The sequence below is a fragment of the Sprattus sprattus genome, assembly GCF_963457725.1.
Source record: "Sprattus sprattus genome assembly, chromosome: 13".
Classification (NCBI taxonomy): Eukaryota; Metazoa; Chordata; class Actinopteri; order Clupeiformes; family Clupeidae; genus Sprattus; species Sprattus sprattus.
In genome coordinates, this window is record NC_137911.1 from 7,591,182 (window position 1) to 7,612,429 (window position 21,248).

The 21,248-nt window shown below is 44.6% G+C and overlaps 1 protein-coding gene across 1 annotated transcript in view; it reads left to right on the forward strand.

Moving 5' to 3' along the window:
* Positions 1-9,715: 9,715 nt before the first annotated feature.
* The window catches only part of nin (ninein (GSK3B interacting protein)), a gene marked incomplete at its 3' end in the record, with an annotated part of 30,155 nt that continues 18,622 nt past the window's right edge, over positions 9,716-21,248 (forward strand). Inside the window, exons 1-10 of the mRNA XM_080849701.1 lie at positions 9,716-9,919; positions 11,151-11,244; positions 14,257-14,459; positions 18,228-18,273; positions 18,487-18,665; positions 19,104-19,250; positions 19,504-19,662; positions 19,888-20,024; positions 20,517-20,657; positions 20,990-21,164. Of these exons, the coding sequence (XP_080705827.1) occupies positions 9,731-9,919; positions 11,151-11,244; positions 14,257-14,459; positions 18,228-18,273; positions 18,487-18,665; positions 19,104-19,250; positions 19,504-19,662; positions 19,888-20,024; positions 20,517-20,657; positions 20,990-21,164 (1,470 nt within the window). The 5' untranslated portion in view covers positions 9,716-9,730. The remainder of the gene's footprint in view (positions 9,920-11,150; positions 11,245-14,256; positions 14,460-18,227; positions 18,274-18,486; positions 18,666-19,103; positions 19,251-19,503; positions 19,663-19,887; positions 20,025-20,516; positions 20,658-20,989; positions 21,165-21,248) is intronic.

The window sequence follows — 21,248 nt, forward strand, 5'->3', positions numbered from 1 at the left end:
AGCAGAAATGTTTCGTATGTTACTGTTACCCTGGCTCAAGAGCAACAACGAATTGGGCAGGAGACAATGCAACCGTTCACGTATGGGTTTTAATTACGTGCTAAATACAATACAAAAGAATCCCAAACATAACAAAACACAACGCAAAGCTCCCGCCCCCTCTCTCCAAGGCCAGGACTCTTTTATCCCGTCAGGTGGGACACGCCCTGTAGTTGGCACATCCCATCCCGGAACATGCGGGACCAGGGCTGACCTAGACCTAGAGGCTGGGAGAGAGAGAGCAGACAAAACAAGTAACCGCTGTTTCACCCACAACTCTGGTTCCCAGCTGTCCGACATCTGGGCCCTGGAAAACAAAGCAGACCAAGAGAAGAGCACTGAGAACATACATAACCCTAACCCTAGATAAACCTTTACTCAGCAGGAGCATGGGACAGGGCGTCAGCAATGACATTTTCTGAGCCTTTAACATGGCGAATATCAAGACTAAATGGCTGAAGAAACAGTGCCCAGCGCATTAACCGCTGGTTTGGGTTTTGAAGCGACTGCAGAAAGGTCAGAGGATTGTGGTCAGAATATACCACGAGAGAAACCGCACCCCTGACATATACGTCAAAATGCTGCAGTGCCCAAATTAACGCCAGCGCTTCTTTTTCGATCACAGCGTCACAGCTGAACTGATAGGACAGAAACTTCCTAGAAAAAAAACTAACTGGCCGTTCGATGCCTTGCTCATCGTCCTGGAGCAACACAGCCCCAGCTCCTACCTGGCTAGCATCTACATATAGTTTAAACGGTCTGTTCAACTGAGGTGCAGCCAAAACAGGTGAAGAGGTAAGGAGAGCTGTTACACTCAAAAGCACACTGGCATACAGGAGTCCAGTTGAACTTCGCAGAGGACTTCAAGAGGTCAGTCAATGGCGCAACGACAGACGAAAAATTTGGACAGAAACTACGATAAAATCCCACCATGCCTAAAAAACGCATTAAGTCTTTTTTTACTTGTGGGTGACGGGTACCGGTCAATGACGAAAGTTTTAGCCCGAACAGGGCGCACCTGTCCTTGCCCCACCACTTTTCCTAAATAAGTGACTATCGCCCTCGCAAACTCACACTTTGCAAGGTTGACAGTCAAATTGGCATCAGAAAGGCGATGAAAAAGAGCTCTAATGATGTCCAAGTGCCCCCCAGGTATTGCTATAGACCACTACATCGTCGAAGTACACAGCGCAGTCGTCCAGTCCAGCCACAACAGTGTTCATAAGGTGCTGGAAGGTGGCTGGTGCATTTCTCAAACCAAAACTCATGACGTTGTAGGAAAACAAACCTTGCGAGGTAATGAAAGGTGAGACTTCTTTCGCACGGTCAGTCAAAGGTACTTGCCAGTACCCTTTGAGTAGGTCAAACTTGCTAACAAAACTGGCGGCCCCCACCTACACAGTCCTCGATCCTCGGGAGGGGAAAACTGTCTGGTTTTGTAACAGCATTGAGTTTACGATAGTCAGTGCAGAACCTGAATGTACCGTCAGGCTTGTTAACAAGCAGGCATGGTTATGCCCAGGCTGACGAAGATGGCTCAGCAAGGCCATTCTCAAGGAGATAACTCACCTCTGTATCTATGTGTTTCCTTTTCTCTGGAGAAACACGGTAAAAACGCTGTCTGACTGGTAACACATCACCAACATCAATATCATGTTTCAACAAATGTGTCTGAGTAGGAGTATCTGAAAACAACATTGGAAACTCATGAATAAGACAGATTAGCTCGGCACGCTTGTCCTCAGACAGGTGCTGCAGCAACTGGGGAAGCTGCCTCAAAGTCTCTGAATTGTTTAAGCGTGCACGCAAGCCACCATCATCTGGAGCCCTGATCTCCTCCTGTTCCTGCGCTGCCACCGAAGGACATACAGGAGAAGCAGGTGACAGAACCCTCTCACTCACAGCAACAGGCCGTGCCACAGCACCACCTGCAGGCCTGTTTCGACGTTCATGATACGGCTTCAGCAAGTTAACATGACATAGCTGTAGGTTTTTTCTCCTGTCAGGAGTGGCAATGACATAATTAATATCCGACACCTTTTTGGTCACTGTATACGGACCAGCAGACTTTGCTTGAAATGGTGGGTATATAACCGGCAACAGAGCGAGCACTTTATCCCCCACGGCAAATACCCGGCGCTGAGCTTTCTGGTCGCATCTTAGCCTGAGTGGCGGTCAGGTTTTCACGAGCTAGACGAACTGCCTCATAGAGACGTCTTTTAAAACCATTTACGTAGTCACCTAAGGTCTGCGCTGGCTCCTGGAGGCCTGCGCCATCCTTAAGCACAGCCAAAGGACCACGCACCAAATGACCAAAGACCAGCTCATTAGGGCTAAACCCTGTCCTCTCCTGTACTACCTCCCTAGAGGCAAGCAGCAACCAAGGAAGCCCTTCTTCCCAGTCCCGTCCCAACTCCATACAGTACGCACGAAGCAGGGACTTCAACGTCTGGTGGAAACGCTCAAGGGCACCCTGGCTCTGAGGGTGATAAGCTGAAGCTTTTTGATGCTTGATATGCAGTTGACCCATGACCTGAGAAAATATGCGAGACATAAAATTAGAACCTCGGTCAGTCTGAACGACCTTTGGTATGCTAAAGATGGAGAAAAACTGGGAAAGAGCCTTCACAATGGACCTGGTGGTTATAGCACGTAGTGGGTAGGCAGCAGGGTAACGAGTAACCTGACACATGATAGTCAACAAATACCTACACCCATTTTTCGACGCAGGCAACGGCCCAACACAGTCCAGCTGTAAGTGTTCAAATGGACCAGCCTCCACAGGTACTGGCTGCAAAGGTGCAGGCTTAATTACCTGGTTCGGCTTACCAGTCATCTGACAGATGTGGCAAGTTTTAATGTACGCAAAGACGTCCTTCTTTAATTTAGGCAAAAAAAAATTATGCATAATGCGGTCATATGTCTTTCTCACACCTGAATGCCCCAATGTGTCGTGGACGGTTTTCATGACTTCATGTTTAGCCGATGCAGGCACCACAACCTGTACCCATGGCTCCCCCACTGAAATATCAGTGGACGGTGTCTACATTTTCTCACAAGCAGACCGTTTCTTATGGAGTACCCATGAGCCAAGCTCTCAAAAATGTCAGATGGGACAGCACGTTCAAACAAGGAACACAGAGACTGATCTGCACGCTGTTCCTTAACTAGGTCTCCATGCGACAGATTCAATGGGAAATCTGGTAAGGCAAACCTAGTCTTTTCTGCAGCCACCTTGACCGGTTTGGGCTCTGTTGCAGCACGAGTAGCTGAGCGAGTCACGGCACATGCCGCAAACACGTCATGGAACTGCTTTGCACATTCGTCAGTCCCATTCCCCAGCTGAGGAGAGAAAGACACCACTGGTACATGATTACTCTGCCAAACACATCCACCAGCGGAATTATTACCAATTATCACATGGACCGATTCAACAGGGAGGGCAGGGCGTATCCCCAACTCAACCTCGCCCTCAACTAACTCTGAGTACAACACGACTCTATGTAAAGGGACTTCAAAAGTTGTGAGGTCAATTCCCCGAACCAAGAGATCTACCAGAGCTTGACTTAGAAGAAAATGGTAGAACCGACTCCACTATAAAAGATTCTGATGCTCCGGTATCACGCAAAATTTTTACTTTAATTAACTCCTCACTGTCTTTAAAACCAACAAATCCATCGGAAATGAATGGAGAATAATCGGAATCCACAGTAGGCCTACACAATGAATCAACATTCAACATCGAAGGAGATGCGGCCAACATGTCAGGCTTCACATAAGAAAAGCGTTGTTCTTTTAACTTTGAACAGTTCCATTTCGTATGTCCCTTTTCATGACCGTAATGGCAAGACTGATCTGGGTCAGACTTAACGACCGAGCGATCTGCACCAGTGGCTTGACTCGGGGTATTACTGTATATTACGTTTGTATTTCTAGTAGGGGTGCAACGGATCAAAAAACTCTGAGGACGCTGAGGACAATAAATCACAACGAGCCATAGGACTGTTTGCTTATTGAAAAGGGAACTGTTGCAGACTTTTACCCAGAGCGTGTTAAGTAGCTCTGTCCCTGGAACTAGCAGCAATGGTTACGGCTGTGTGTGGACTGAACATGCGCACAATTTTTTTTTTTTTCATAAATCAATCCGCGGATCATGCGTGTGCCGAACCGAAATAGATGATCCGAACGGATCGCGGATCAATGATGATCCGTTGCACCCCTAATTTCTAGAGGGAAAAACATCAGCTTTCTGAGCATTAGACGAGCGCATATGGGCTTTGTGAGTTAACTCATACTCATCTACTAGCACCGCAGCGTCAGACTCGTTCTTAACCTGTTTCTCCGCAACATAAGTTGCCACACGCTCTGGTAATGTGTTCTTAAACTGCTCCAAGACAATCAAATCCAGTAACTCGTCATGTGTTTTTACCTAACAAGCGACACCCCATCTCTGACACTGAAGGCACAACTCTCTGGCAAATTCAACGTTAGTCTGATCTGAACGCTTTCGCAAATTCCTAAACCGCTGACGATAAGCCTCGGGAATAAGCTCATACGCTCGCAAGACCGAAGCTTTAACAGTATTGTAATCACCAGCCTCTTCAACACTTAAAGCCGACAAAGCGCGCTGTCCTTTTCCTGTGAGATGGCTCTGAATCAGAAGCGCGCGGTGTGCGCCAGGCCAGCCTTGCGCATCAGCCACTCGCTCAAACAGAAGGAAAAAATTATCGACATCTTCTTCATTAAAGTGCGGAAGCAAACGTAGACTACTTGCGATATCTAGTTTAGCATCTCCCGCACCAGGTGTAGTTATTTTCCCCTGCCGAATGAGATCTAAGCGCTGAGCTTCAAGGTCTAACTTTTGCTGCCCTCCTAGCGCTTTCTGTGTCTTCACTGACCCGGAGCCTTTCTAATTGCATTTGATGCAGTTCTTTGCTGTTTGCTAACTGCATACAAAGCAACTCCTTCTGCTCCTCAAAAGACAATGTTGACACAGGTTTTTCCTCCGCACAGTCATCATCAGATACGTAATCGGATTCTTGAATTACACGCTTAACACATAATGCCGATTTCACCACTTTCTTAACAGCACTTTTATTGCGAATGGATGGGAGGTGAATGTTACAATTACCAGCCAACTGTATCAACTGAACCTTGGTTAATGCATCAAACACAGCCTTTGAAGGTTCTTACAAGAACTTTTCTACAGACCCTTTTTTACACCAAAATCAGACCGAGACCCAGCGATAATATAAGCCAAAACAATGACCATTCCCCTCAGGCAAAACTAACCCATGTACTTAAATAAACGCGGAGCTTCAAACAGGCCCGTGGTGGGATGAATTGAGCACCAAGCCCGTAGGCACGGCAAAACAACCAGGAAACTGGCGATTCCACCAATGCCTCGGAGTGCCCCCGAGACCACTGCTCTAGTGCTCTAACTGTTCAGAAACATATACCCCACGTCCCACAAAACACACAAGCCTGAAAGGTAAAGGCCCAGAGAACAGTTTTCCCGTGGTTGTTGAAAAAAGGAAAAGAATATTGTAAGGAAGGGAATGAAAAAGGGAAGAATGAACACAGTTTAACTACGCCAAAAAATCCTTACCAGGCCGCGGCCTGTCTGGTTGACCCGACTGTTAACCAACACAAAGGCGCACCTAACAAAACCCGTTTGGACCGAGCCCCCATCTGTTACCCTGGCTCAAGAGCAACAACGAATTGGGCAGGAGACAATGCAACCGTTCACGTATGGGTTTTAATTACGGCTAAATACAATACAAAAGAATCCCAAACATAACAAAACACAACGCAAAGCTCCCGCCCCCTCTCTCCAAGGCCAGGCCTCTTTTATCCCGTCAGGTGGGACACGCCAAGTAGTTGGCACGTTCCATCCCTGAACATGCGGGACCAGGGCTGACCTAGACCTAGAGGCTGGGAGAGAGAGAGCAGACAAAACAAGTAACAAGTAACCGCAAATACAAATACAACCCCCTGCAAGGCCAAGGTGGCCGTAACAGTTACTATTAGAAATATGCCTGTCGGTGTACTGTATAATGCATGCCTCACACAGTGCTTGAGCACCTGAACTCACTGGGTGTGTTGATTCATGACTGCTGAAGTTGATTGAATTGATACTGTGACTGTTGCCATACCAGCGTGATCATAAGTGAACTAAAGCGGTACTCCTTGCTTTACAGTTTGACTAGACCAATAATCAGCAAAAAATTGTCCCATCCAATTTTGTTTTGCCTGTTGAGTTTTCAGCTCTGAATGGCTGAACCCCGTCCATGCTCTGGGCTCGCCTGGGCGTCCGTTTGATTGCCGCTGTCACTCAAAGCTGATTACGACATGAGTCGGGATGAGCTGCTAGATTGATAGCCGACCCACTCATCTGACAGGCTGACTGGCAACCCAAACCCAGGAGGACAGAGCTGGCCACTCCTCTTCTGGCAGTCACTTGAATGTGTGTGTACTAGCGCTAAGGCTAAAGCAGTTCTATTTGCAGCCGTGATTAGTTGTGTTTACATTCATGTTTGCACGACATCAGGGGTCACAGCGGAGTGCAGGTGTATGTTGCGTCATTCTGATTAAAGATAACTCGTTAGTGTATTAGCTAGAAGAGTAGAATAGTAGCGTAAATTCGCTGCAGCCTATTTTGTCAATTGTTTCTATGCAAAAAAAAAACTCAGCAGTGTAAACAAAGTCAAGCGCACTGCTGAAAAATATTGTGCTTGGATTTGCTTTACACAGTATATTATATTACAAGTTGTATTTGGCTAAAGTGACTAATCAGACTTATAGACAGCTATATGCTGGCACCATAGACCCTAGTATATTTAGTTCATTGTATATATGTGAATTCATGAACAGGTCTACCTCTTAGGTATGAGCCAGTGAAGGCTGACTGTTGAAAGAGCCTACTTGATTGTTTACTGCCTTCTTTAATGGAGACTGCCCATCGGATCACTTTCACTGGCGAGCCATGTGTGGGTCTTCTCTTGTGTGGCAAGTACCCAGCTACAGACTGTCTAATTGACCTTGTCAGGAGCCATTAGCCCTAGTCCCACTTGAAGGCAATTAGCTGACCGGCAGGCAGTGCAGCCGACTTGGTCAAGTGCCATCCTGTCCCACTGGCCACCCGCCGGGCACATCACAGGAGGGTCAAAGAGTTATCTAGCCACACTGAGGTCATGGGCTGTAGGTCCTGTTTTTAATTATTTATGTGCTTTCTATCTTTGTGTAGGTGTATTGTATGGGTCTCTGCACAAATGAGGAAGTCCTTTGCCGTTCAGAATAAATAAAAGTGGTGACCAATGAAAACTAGCTAAACAGCAGTAATATTCATGACCTGCTCATCCAACTAGTGCTGGTCTGAGATCTGAAAACAAAACCACCCTCCCTTCCTCTTCATGTTCCAACCCGCTCGTCTCTTGCATGATTCTTGACTGATTTAATGATTCAAATCTGGTCAAAGGCCAGGGCTCACTGGGAAACTCCAGGGGGACTATCTATGTAATGCACTTAAATGTGTAAGACTTTTCATTTAAGCTAGTTTTCAGAAACTGTGGGGGATGTGTCAACACAGATTAACCTTTGAGCTTGTTGTGTATACAAAATTTAGATATGGCAGCATTTTATTATAATTAATTGTATTTAATTATTTTATGTTCTTCTTGTCTGTGAATGACATATACAGTACGTATGTGTCACAAGCTCATGTGCATTCATGTATGTGTTGTATGATACTTTCCAGTTCAATTCCTAGTGTATATTTCCATTTAAATCTTAACCTTTGGTGAACACCACTGTTTTTAAAAAAAAATTATTATCATTGTTTAATTGTAACACTCTGCTTTGGCAAAAGTGTACATGAATGGTTATACCAGTAAAGCTACTTTGAATTTAATTCAGTTTTGGCAGAGTAAAGATCCCTTTCAATACAATGAAGTATTCAATTTGCCAGAAACTACAACGTCCAAGTTATAAAGTTGTCGTTGCTCTGTTTTGTCTTAGATTCATCACACATTATCAACACGTATGTGATATGTTGCAACACTAAACATTGTTTTATGCCATCAACTTCGGTTGTGTACCTAAATGTACCTTAAAGGTACGCGTTGAATATTAACACACAGTTTATTAAACTGACCCAGACTCTTGTCGGCCTTTTGTGGTTCATAATGTAGGCATTGACACAATTGCTGAATTTCTAGAAAAACTTCAGGTTTTAGGGGAGGTTTCTGAAATCGCCCATAGGTTTTACAGGCATTTTTTCCAGGCGTTTCAAGCCTAAATGGGTTAAACGTAGTAACTGTCCTTTTTCCACGTCTAAAGTTTTTCCAACCTCTTCCATTTTCCGTGGTCTTCTCTTGTCAGGTCTGGCCTCCGTTGGCATGAATAATGTCTGTTTCTGTAGTGCAGCATTATCCATGCAGAGTTGGCCTCATCTCCCAACAGGTGAGGTGTCTTTCAGGTGAGGTCTAAAATGTGAAGGGTTACGAAATACTTGAGGCATCCAAGGCCATCAATAGCTTGTCCAATCACTGATCCTTGTGCCAAGAGGCTTATACAAATCCCCCATGCTCCCATCATTGCAAGTGGTAGGTAGAGTACACTGGGAACACCTACCTGCTGGGTTCATAATTGGGTGGTTGGCACCCAGAGAAGGTAGAGTTGCCGAAGCCTTATCAGAAGAAGCAGTGTGTCTGAATCTGTCATTACACTAACACACACAGATGTAGACACACGCCTTGAGATATGAGACTCACCCTTGGACCAGAGAGATCGAACGTGGAGGTGTCTTTCCTTACTGTGAGTTTCTCCACTTTCTGGCTTTCTTTGAAACACATGCACCTATATGTGCATGCTTTGTTTGCCTGAATGATGGAACAGTTTGTGTTACGCTGAGGTTTGTTGGCATAGCTGTGACTTGGTATGATGCTGCCAGTAATTTTCTCTTGACTTGTTTGTAGTTATCTTTGCTGTGTGGGGGTTCTGTTTTGCGCAGTAGCTAGTGTGTGTCGGAGAGCCTGCTGCTTTGTATGTCATGTTTAGAAATTGTATTTTCTGACTGTAGAAATGGTCAGAAAATAGTGAATTGACCCATGGAAGTGATCATCAGGTATCCTGGCAGAGGAAGACCTTGTGAACATGGGAGAACTGTTCTGAAGAACTTTTGCACAGCTTTTCGATTTCTGTGGTTCGGATTTATTTATGTTATTTAATTATCCTGTTTTTGGAGTTCAGGTTTTAGATTTGTGGTCTGACTCTGATTCAAGTGTGCTTTTAATTTAATAGATGTAAAACATGCACTGCATCTGTATCTATCATTCATAAAAGGCTGTTTGGTTTTGTTTCTTAAGAGTGTGCAGCTTTGCTATGTTAAAGGAGATAGAAGTTGATTGTCTTTAACTGGTTGGATTGGTGAGGGCACACGGCTATAAGCGGTATATCTATATATCGGGTTTGTACTCTGATGTAACTAATCCTTAACTATTACTGCAATTGAACTGGATTCAACTTGGACTGAGTGAAGCTCACATCACAATCTCCCTCGCTCAGCTTTTTTTCCTAGAGTGTGTGTGTGTGTGGCCTCAAACACATCTGAAGATCTATGTCCATATCTAATCCTTTTTATTCTCCCTCTCCATCTACCTCTCTCTCTCAGGGCAGGGGTCTGTCCTATGGGATGGACGACTCGCAGCAGGACCTGTATGAGGAGCGTCTGAAGGAAGTCTTCCACAGCTTCGATGGCAGCGGCGCCGGCTCCCTCAGCCCTGAGGAGCTGGCTGAACTGTGCCAGGCTCTACAGCTCCAGGAGGCCGAGCCCGCCCTCCTCAACACCCTATTACAGAACCAGGACCAGCTGACGGGCAGGGTAAGCATCCAATCACGATCAGGCTGAAGGCCATCTGGAGCAGTGATCTAGTCAGAATGCTTTCTAGTTTTTTTAAGATCTACTTGGTTACAGGCCCCACATCACACTTCAGAAACGCACACATAACACAAAGTTTATATAGTTTTCCTGAACAGCTTAAGTATTTAATTGGCTTTTGAGCTTCCACTCATTTGGATTGTGTGAAGGTCCAAACCCTGCCTTCTGTATAGCAGCTTATGGAGAGAGGGAAGTGAGGCAGACTGAGAAAAGGCCCTATGTGCCTTTCACCATTTGATGATCAAGGCCCATTCACCACATCATCCGAATACTAACATAGACAACAAGTAAAAAAAGAAAACATGGAAACATAGTTTACAAGTTGAAATAGATAAAAAGTAAAAGGACAAACTCAATTGGTAGCTAGAGGGGCAAAAAAGAGGAGTGAGGGAGATTAGGAAATTAGCATTGGTGAGGGTCTCAATCTTTCTCTGTCTGGAGATGTAGATGTGGAAGTCTTTGTCCAATCATATCCCAGGTGTCTGTTGTCACAGCAACCAGGAAAAACAGTCCTGTGAGCATCTCTGTGTGTTGGGAGGAGGTTGATTAGCTAGAGCTGAACTCTGTCCTACTCAACAATTATTTCACACACACACACACGTGCTAATATAAAACCCACTCGCAGGGAGTTCACAGAGGTGACCAATTAGTGTGAAATCTCTGACTGAAAAACTCTTTAAACTGATTTCTAATGCTTCAGTCCCAGCGCACACTCCTGTGTGTGTGTGTGTGTGTGTGTGTGTGTGTGTGTGTGTGTGTGTGTGTGTGTGTCTGAGCATGCAGGCAGTCGGGTAGCTCCTCTGGAGTGTCCATGGTGTTCTCGACCCCACCACACCCCATCCCTTAATGGTGGTGCACATGCACACAAAGGATGTGAATATGCATCAGGCAGTCTGGCAGGCAGACAGCTGCTGCTCTAGCATCCTCCCCCTCTCTGTCAAGGACCCAACCCCTCCTCCTGTGTCCCATACTTCAGGCCTCTAGCAGACCTTTAATGATGGCTCCGCTCCAAGCAATCTCTTATCTGCCAGACAGTTGAAATCAAGGCTGGTAGCCTGTGTTACTGAGTGACCGGTTACCATGGAGTCGTTCAGACACCAGGCGCATGAAATGGCCCTGTTTTCATCCTTCTCTGTGTGACTGACTGAATGCTGTTCTTTTCTGGGTTCTACAGGTGGATTTTGAGCAGTTTAAGAACGCCTTGATTCTGGTGTTGTCTTCAGCTGTTGGAAAGCCTACAGAGAACGAAGAGACGGCAGCACAGCCAGGTATCCCGGGGAAACCCATCTGTCACTTGTCCCATCAAAAAACATAAGATAACTAGGGCTGGGCAACGATTAAAACTTTTAATCGCGATTAATCGCATGATTTCCCTGATTAATCACGATTAATCGCATTTCTATACGCAAAATCCAATAATCCATTAAAAAGTATAATGCACTTTTATTTTAAATGTTCTGCCATATGAACAAAAGTGCCACAACATTTTTATATAGTAGCAGTTTAATAAAATAAATACTTGTAATAGTGTGTAATTCTCAACTTAAACAATGTTATCAAAACAAATACAAAACTAAAGCTTATTGCCACTGCCAGGCATTAATGTTTAGAGTGTGGTGACGCACCAAAAAGTTGTGTTGACTTGATGGCTGGTTTCCCTGTAATGTAACTAACCAGCCTGGTTATGACGTTGTTTCTGCCATATCTCTTTTGATTTGGACGTTTGTAGCTCGCTAGTTAATGACAACTACCCATGCTAGCTACCGATAGCTAGCACGGTAACATTAGTTAGCTTAACTTATCGGGAGCCGGGAGGACAGGGGATATCATTGCACAACAAGCTCAAAATCATATTTTCGATAGTTGGTTTTCTTGTCATCCTGATGTGATCTTAATGATGGATCCATATCAGTAGGGTGACAGGCTAGGATAGCCAGCTGCTTAGCTGCTGCCATAGACATATAGGTCTATATATGTATATGGCTGCTGCTAGCGAGACGAAGAACATCTAGATTCTAGCGAACAGCTGACCAGTTAACGCCCACTGACGTTAACCTTTGCTGGAGGTGATGCACAGGCAATGAATCGCCACATTATTTGGAGAAGTTTAGCTTTCGTGTATCTGTGTTAACTTGCGTGTTGTCAACTTTTCAAGTGCATTATGTCTATGCCCAGGTTTGTTTATCTGCCCATTTGTTTCTTTTCCGGTTGCGCAGCAGACTTTTCAAAATAAAAGCCTGTAGGCAACAGACTTTTAACAAAATAAAATAAATAATAAAACCTGCGTTAACGCGCGATAAAATTATTGTCGGCGTTAATTAATTGATGAATTAACGTAAGATTAACGCGTTAACTTGCCCAGCCCTAAAGATAACACAAAGTGCTACAGAGGTTTATTGGTTTAAATACGGTTTGATAGTGTTTGAAGGGATAATATGCAAAGGGCGTATCCTTTGAAAGTAGACAAGCAACACGCGCGCACACACACACACACACACACACACCACCACAATTATATTGACACTGAGAGGAAACACTGAGTAAAGCAGACTGCTTGATGAGCCCGCATGTTCAAGTGCTTCTGCTGTTGTAAGCTAAAAACCATAAAGACTTGCTGGTCGAAACCTGTCTGTCTGTCTGTGCCCAACTGAAAGCATGAAGAGACATGGCTGGATTAGTTGTCATAGCAACCGTGAGATGTGTCAGCAGAGGTGTAATGATGTAACTGGGTGCCGTGCCAGTTGTGTGACGAGTCAAGAGAAGCCTCTCATCTATAACGCCAGGACAGTGCTGCCAGGTCTAGGGCCTTAGTTCAAAGGTCATAGGGGTAGCTTTCCTGACACAGGGAGAGGAACGTCTGCTTTAAGCAGGGATAACTGTAGATGAAGGCTGTGGTCGAATGGTCTGTTCTGCTCAAAAAGGTTCCTAATTGAGTGACCGACATGATAAGGGCTGGTTGAATTCTCTAAATGCTGAAGGAATTTCAGTTTCAGCTTTGTTAAAACAAGTTGGCCCTACTGCAAACTGTACTTTTGTATGCTTTTGTATACCAAGTGCCTACAGAGAAGGTATAAACCCAGGAGATCCACAGGAGATTGATGAAGATGTTTTTTTGACCTTGCACAGGCAGTTCTCTACATCTTTAGAGGTGCGAACTCACTGAAGTATTTACATCTTATTCTTTAATTTTACTTTTTCTCTTTTTCCTTCCTGTTCGCCACCCTTTGAAATGGCTAAGATGCTTGGTTTTTACTGTGAGCTTCTGCACCACCAGTATCCCATAAGCTTTGAGGAGTTTTAAAGTAGCTCTTTGACAGCAGGTGATCCCTATTGTCTTTGTGTGTTATGTAAAATATCCTTTAAAGTTGTCTTACACGGACACTGGTGCCACAGAGCAATGATGTAACAGAGAAGACTCTCAAAGAGGTGAAGCTGAAGGATCAGTTGTATAGTTACTTTTAGTTACACTACAAGTTCATCTTCATCAGTCAATGAGGAAGACTCCTTAACAAGTTGACAGAGCACAGCATGTAATCCAGTAGCATCCACAAACCCATGGGTTTTGTAGCCTTTGGACATATTTGTTTGAAAAACAGCCAAGTCTAAAGATGTACAAAGTGTGTTAACAGCTGTTAGCTGGATTGAGTGTAAATACTGTATGTCTGAATACGAATCCTCACTATATACTATACTACTATAATATGGTGCTGTTTGTGGGGGACAAAGGGACAACAGTTGAGATTCTCTTCAGGAGGCTTATGCTGGCAAGTGCAATGCTGAAGGCACTTTAGCACAATTGTTCCTCCCTAAGTATTTCTTGGACTGCTCCTTGGATGCTGTCTGGAGTTTGACTCGGGTCTTACTCTTAATAGGTGCAAATCCGTGTCAAACAACGCGTGTCGTGTCCCTGCCACTGTCTGTCCCATCACTGTGGCTGTGTCTTCAGTTAAAAAATCTTTAAACATGTTGGCCTCTGTGAAAGAAGCCAACCAACCATGATGAAATGTGTGTATGAGAAAGTTGTGGACTAGAAAAAATGAAGAGGAGAAAACAGCCTTTCTATTCTCTCTTTACGTTCAGCTGTTTAACAGACTGACCAATCATGTAAAACAGCTCTAGTCTCTCAGCTTTGTTATTCAGATTATCCTCCTGATTTTGGTAGTATTCTATTGTCATTTTCTATTGCCTTTGTTAATGCATAGAGTTTAACAGAGATAAATGTTTATAAAAAATGCATTTACATTTGTCCTCTCCTCTCCCTCCTTCTCTGTGTTCTGCAGACTCTCCTGAGATGCACCCCAAGTTTGTGAAAGGCACTAAGCGGTACGGCCGGCGCTCCACCCCAGAGTACATAGAGGGCATCAGCAACTTCCCCGAACACGAGGAAGGACTAGCAGAGGGGCAGAGGGATGAAGTTGGGGGTGAGGAGGATGATGATGATGAGGAGGAGAATGAGGACTCCGCAGTACCTCGGAAACGTGAGGTAAGACACTGACTGCTGGAGTCTTATGATCTGTATTTGTGAGAAACATAGTCCAATGCTGTGGGTGGGTGGGTAGGGGGGTGCACATACATTCTCCTCAGTCCCCTCCTTTGATGGGGATTACAAGTTAAGATTAGGATCTCCCAAAGGGAAAACAAAGAGGTTGTATCATTCCAGCCTTTGTGGTAATTTGCTAATCCTATTGTTTCCACTCCTGCACCTTAAAGTAAAGAAGGTCAAGCGATTGGAAAATGGTTCCATTTGTAACTTGAAAAGGTTCATTTTGAGCTGGACATCCGCGGTCCAAAGGTGTTCTAGGAAGTCTCAGACACTGTTTGTATGGAAAGCTGAAATGCTTCCAATACACACACACACACACGCACATGCACGCACACACGCTGTCCCTGCTGCTCATCCCTACTGTGTATTCTTTAGCGCCGTACCGCTGTGTTATTCTTAGCTAATCAGCTTACTTTGCTTAGAGATGCGAACTCATACCAGAGGCTCCGCTTAGAGCACCATCTTTTCCCCTCTCCTCTCACCAGTCGTACACACACACACACTAACACACACACTCTCAACTACCCTGAAGAGGGTTACATTTTACAATTGCTCACAGTGTGTTTTCTGTAGTTTTTGGTGTTGTGTTATTTACTAAATGCACTGTCAACAAAGTCACTGCAATAGATGTGAGTGGCAATAAGATGAAAAGTACCAAAAGTGAAAAGTATTTCAGAAAATGAATTTGGAGTTTGTTTTCAGGTAGCAAGATTTAGTTGTGGCTGTAAATGTTTTATCTGTGCTTGTTAGAACGGTTAGAGCCACCAACTCATACCAACTCTTCCTGAGGATGCACACAAACACAATGCACATGAAATTGTTGACTTATTTGGTTGCATCAGAGATTTCTTCAGGCACAAAACCATTCCATTTCAGATCAGTGTTCTTCAGCATGTATGGCCTGTGTTTAAAGGGGTAGAAAGTGTGTGTGTGTGTGTGTGTGTGTGTGTGTGTGTGTCTGTCTGTTTTGAGGCCCAACAGAATGAGTGTGGAGGCTAGGACTTTGGCCTTGATGTTAATAGTGTATACTGTGTTATTGTTGTCAAGGCAACAGCCGTCCACACCCCCATCCCACCCCACCCCCATACACCCCTTGTGTTGACAAAGCAGAACGACCTCCTTTCTCTCTGACAATATCAAATATGCAAGGGTGTGTGTTTGTGTGAGACAGAGAGAAAGTGGGAGAGCAAGTGAGAGAAGCGAGGAGTGGAAGGAGGTTAGTGAGTGAGACACGGGGGGGATGACGGCAGGGTCATTTAAAGGGTCAGAGCACACACACTCATTAATCCTCTGCTACTTTGTGTGTGTGTGTGCGTGTGTGTGTGTGCGTGTGTGTGTGTGTGTGTGTGTGTGTGTGTGTGTGTGTGTGTGTGTGATAAACCAGATTTAAATACATTTTTGGTTTCCAAACATTTGTATCCCTCTCACACATGACACTGTCATCCCCCTAATACTAAATTGCATGTATCTTTGTATCCAGTAGGATATTCATTCAGTTAATACAACGTCTTTTTGCCTGCTTCACTGACATGGTGTGTTTTACGGCCTCAGGCCTTTCTTTTGGTCTAAAACTATGATTTAAGTCATCACATTAAATTCAACCCTATAACTGTTTATAAATGTTTCAGTAGCATTTATCTGTAGCCTTAATTTCATCTGCTGTTCATGCTATGTGTGTGTGTTTCTGTCCACTAGCTGTATCCCTTATCCTTTGACAATTTGAAAGGCTCTGCCATGTGCCGTGTGTGTGTGTGTGATTAGCAGTGTGAGCCGCGAAGTGTGTTTAGGGGGTATAATCCTCCACTTTCATCTGCATTATTATAATGATCCACCCAGCAGGACGGCTCCAGACGCACACACACACACCCCCACACACTTATGAGTAATTTCCTCTTATATATGAAGGCCAGGCTATAAATCATGTGGGGAATTTGATGATAGTGATCCATGCAGTGAAACATTTCCAGTGAGTTAGCTATGATTCTTACATACAAGTTCAAATAAACAAAATACGATCTCTTATCAAAATGTGTATTATATAATAGTTGATATAATAGACGAATGTATTCAGTCCATAAGTTGTTTTTACGGTTTATGAAGAGAGTAACTGTAAAAAATAGTCAGTGTATTATGCTGGACTGCTTTAATTGTTGGTGCACTTAAGAGCACATCATGTTGCATTGATTGTGTTTTTAAAGGTATGTTAACTTAAGCAATTAAATGGTCATTCTGATTTTATTTAAAATCATAGATCATTTAAGTTATAGTTTTATGTTTAATGTAATAAATCATTATGCAAAGTTCCCCAAAGCAGCATGCTAAGATTGTAACCTCTGGAATAATTTAATGCAATGTTGGGTTTCAGTCCAAGAGATTGGGTGGATGGTCAAATGTGAGTTTGTGTGTGTCTGTGTGTGTGTGTGTGTTTCTGTTTTGTTTGTTTGAGTGGTTGAATATAACTGTATTTAGTCCACCTTGTGTTTTATATCCAAGTGACGGCCATTAGCAAGCATGCACGGGCGCACACACACACACACAGACTCATTTTGTATGTATTCTAATCTGAACCCCCTTAACAATGTGCAGCCGCAGGAGAGACAGATGGAAAACCGGAGAATATGGGGGGGGTTAGGGGTTAAGATTGAGGACTAGCGAGTCTGATAGGGAACAATGGGAACACACACACACACACACACACACACACACACACACACACACGTACGTCCCTAGTGCAGATGCTGATACACTCCAGAAGACTGGGAGCCCATCTGCTCAGCTCAGTCTGACATTCCGACAATGAGTTTTCACACTGCACTGCATCACAATGCACGCGCACACACACACACACACACGCACCGCTTACAAGTCCAATGAATTCTGTCAACACGCATATGCCATGAAAGAGTCTCTCATAGGCTCCTTGATTATGCTATGGATCTTGCAACTGCCCAGGCCAAATATTAGAAATTAAGCTCTCCAAATGCCACGTTTAGCACAATCTTTAGCCTACTTAAACACTTTCACTGCACTAAAACTTCTAAATGGCAGCCTCTTCATCTGGTGAAGGATGAACACCTTCTGTGGTTACAGTGTGCAGTACATGTTGGAACATTCCTCCATAGCCGTGTCCTCAGTGTCTCATACCCATAGACCTCAGTAGGCTGTTGCTTGACCCTTTCCCCTTTCATCCTAAAGAGTTGGCTGCCCTTTCTCTGTGGTCAGTTCTTTCCCCCCTCCCCCCATTCCACACTTTCTTTTTTTCACCCACAAAAGGACTAAGTCACGGGAGAAAGAATGTTGATTGACAGCACTTAAATAGAAGTAAAGAGATGGGATGCAATATGGTGCTGTTTAGGGGCCGTTTACCATCTTCTTGGCATCAAGTTTATTTTCTTCAGCCCTATTTTGAATTGTGGAATATGCTCCTCTTTTGTCCTGTTTGTATGCCAAGTCTTGAGTCTAAACCACTGTTTGTTGTTGTTGTTGTTTTTTTGTATTGTAAGACAACGGAATGTTATATTTTGTAAGACCATGGCAACATTTCCCTTTGTTGTCTTTTTTCTGACGTGATGTTGGTGTAATTTATTTGCGTTATTTAGGACTTTTTGCTGTTAAATCACATTGGATGCATAGAGGGTATCTGTTTTTGTGTTGGATGCCACAGTGCTGTAACTGATTAAATACACGTGTGGTTTCCTTTTCTTCCAGCGCTGGAACACTCACGGAAGTAGCCCAGAGGAATATGAGGCAGAGGGTGAGCCCTTAATGCCTTAATAATAATAATACCACACACACACACACACACACACACAACTGCATCTCTTGGATCTCATCTCCCGTAACACTTAGTTGTTGCCTTTTAACCACTATTTTGGCCTTAACATTTTTATGTTTCGTTTTTTTGAATGCTAGTTGTGTTCGTGGTCAATTATTTAGAAAGCAACGGTTGCCATGAATCTGTTCTCAGGTCAGCTTCACCTGTGGAACCCAGACGAGCCTGGCACGCCCAGCGGCTCAATGTCTGGGGCTATCTCTGAGCGGCAGGAAGACAGGTTACGGGCCGCCTGTTCCGAGCTGGCACTACCATGGGATCAGCCAGCCACACAAGAGCAGCTCTTCAAACTCTGCCAGCACCTGGGCCTGGAGGTGTGTGATTGTGTGACTGTGTGTGTGAGTGTGTGTGACTGTATGCGTGTTGGGGGTGGGGTGGGGAGCTGTGTGTGTGTGTGTGTGGGGCTGTTCACATGTGCGTGTGCACAGGTGTCTGCCTGTGCATTTGAGTGTGACGGAGAAATATAATTGATGGAGGATGTGGGATTAGTAAAGTGGAGAGTAAGTATTGTGGGATTAAAAAAAAGTGAGTGTGAGCAAGAGACAAGGCTAAAGATAGAAGAGGTGACCGAGACACCAGGGATTACCTTGCACTGAGATAACAGGTATTTTTAGTGTGTTGAAGGGAAAGAGGTTACACAGGGATAAATCCTAGTGTGTTCATAATGTGATGTGTCAGGATCAAGCTTTTCTGTGATTCTAAGTGTGTGTGTGTGTGTGTGTGTGTGTGCGTCTGTGTGCCCGTGTGTGTAGTTGAATGATGAATTGTTGCAGTGTTTGGATGTGGAGGGAGACATGAGTGTGCTGGACTTCATGCGCTACATCATCAGCCAGAATCAGCCCCCCACCCCTTCATCCTCCACACCCTACCGTCAGCTGAAACGACACCACTCTATGCAGGTACTCACACACACACACTCACACACCTCCATCATCAGCACAAATGCCATTGCTATACATGCAAATGCCACAAAAGGGTTCACGGGCTCCCTGATTTTGCTGTGGATCTCCAGTCGACAAACTGGCAGGGCTAAATATCTTGCCAGAATGATCTTTCTCACATACACACACACACACACACACACACACACACACACACACACACACACAAACACATACAGGCTCTTTCATACCTTCGATTGTCTTTGTGTAGCCGTTTGACGAGAGTGGTCGCAGAACGAGTATCGTCACCAGCACTATTGGCCTGCGTCTCTTCTCCTCGCTGGACGATGGGACTGGACATACGGTGGCAGAGGAGCTGGTGGATGCCTGGATGGACGAGGGTATTGACAACAGTCCTGAGATTCTTGAGGTGAGGCAGTCTTTTACACACACACATTCACACACACACACACACACACAGCCATCTGTGAGTATCTTGTTTTGTTGGAGTTAAAATTATAATCAGCTCTATAGAATGGAAATTTTGATGAATACACTTGATGGTTGCATAACCATTTAGACAAGCCTTCTGATATTGTGTGTGTGTGTGTGTGTGTGTGTGTGTGTGTGCGCGCGTGCGTTTGTGTGACTGCAGGCTCTGGAGTTTAGCTTGGAAGGGCGGGTGAATCTGAGTGAGCTGACGGTGGCTCTGGAGAACGAGCTGTTGATGACTAAAAACAGCATCCACAAGGCGGCGCTGGCGAGCTTCAAGGCAGAGATCCGCCACCTTGTGTGAGTGTGCACCTGCAAGCACCAGCATAAACCTTTCTCCACTTCTGCATGTTTACATTGTTTATTTGTTTTCTTTGAGCCTTGTCCTGCGGCTATTTTTAAAGGATGAATTGAATTGAATTGTCACCTGTCCCAATGCAGTCTTGTCTCTATGTGTCTGTGTCCCTTTCTATGTGTACCCAGCATTATTGTTTTTTCTCATGGCATTAATTTACCTAACCCCTAAACCTTGACATATATAGCCCAATGTTTTCTGTATTTACCTGTCTCTTCACTAGTGTTTTTGACTGCCCCACCGTTGCCCGGTTGATTTATTATTAAAAGCAATGTGGCTGTCACACTATCATTATCTCATTTTTGTCTATAATTGGTTTTCCTGGTCTCTCTGTCTACCTAGAGTTCTGACTTTTTTTTTTTTTTTTTTTTTATGTGTGTGTGTGTGTGTGTGTGTGTGTGTGTGTGTGTGTGTGTGTGTGTCGATGCATGTGTTAGTGAGCGCGTGGACCTGGAACTGCGGGAGAAGGAGAAGATTCGCTCCGATCTGGAGAAGGCGGAGAAGCTCAAGTCCCGGCTGGCTACTGAGGTGGATGAACACCACTCAGCCATCGAGCGCCACAACGAGCTCAAGCTGCGGTGAGCCCTCGTGATAATCCATCTCATGGGCCCACATATTTCAGACCCATTAAAACGGTGCCATTTGGCTCTTGATGGTGTTTAAAATGCATGAAGGTGCACGCTTGTATTTTGCGCGTATCATTGTGTGAATTGCACACAATCTCTAAACATCTTTAACATACATATAGTACTTTACATTGACAGAAAATGTTAAAATGTTTTTTCCTCAAGGCCATGGTAGCAAATTAAGTTGAATTTCCATTTTGTGAGGTTTCTGTGCGGTGTTCACTTACTTGAGTTACTTCGCTTGCTTGCTTACTTAATTACCCCTGCCCCCCCCCCCCCTGCAGTGAAGTGGAGCAGGAGCACAAGGAGAAGGTGGCAGTGTTGCGATCAGAGCTGACCCAGGAGATGGACCGGCTGCAGCAGCAGGCTAGCCAGCAGCAGGAGAACCTGGAGGCAGAGATCGCCAAGATCCGTGAGGACGAGACCTTCCTGCGGGAGCACCTCGCACTCACAGTCAAAGTATGAGTGTGTCCCTCGTCGAATATTGCGGAATTTCAAAAGCTGAACCCCTTCTTCACTTTGTAAAATGATAGGGGAAAACGT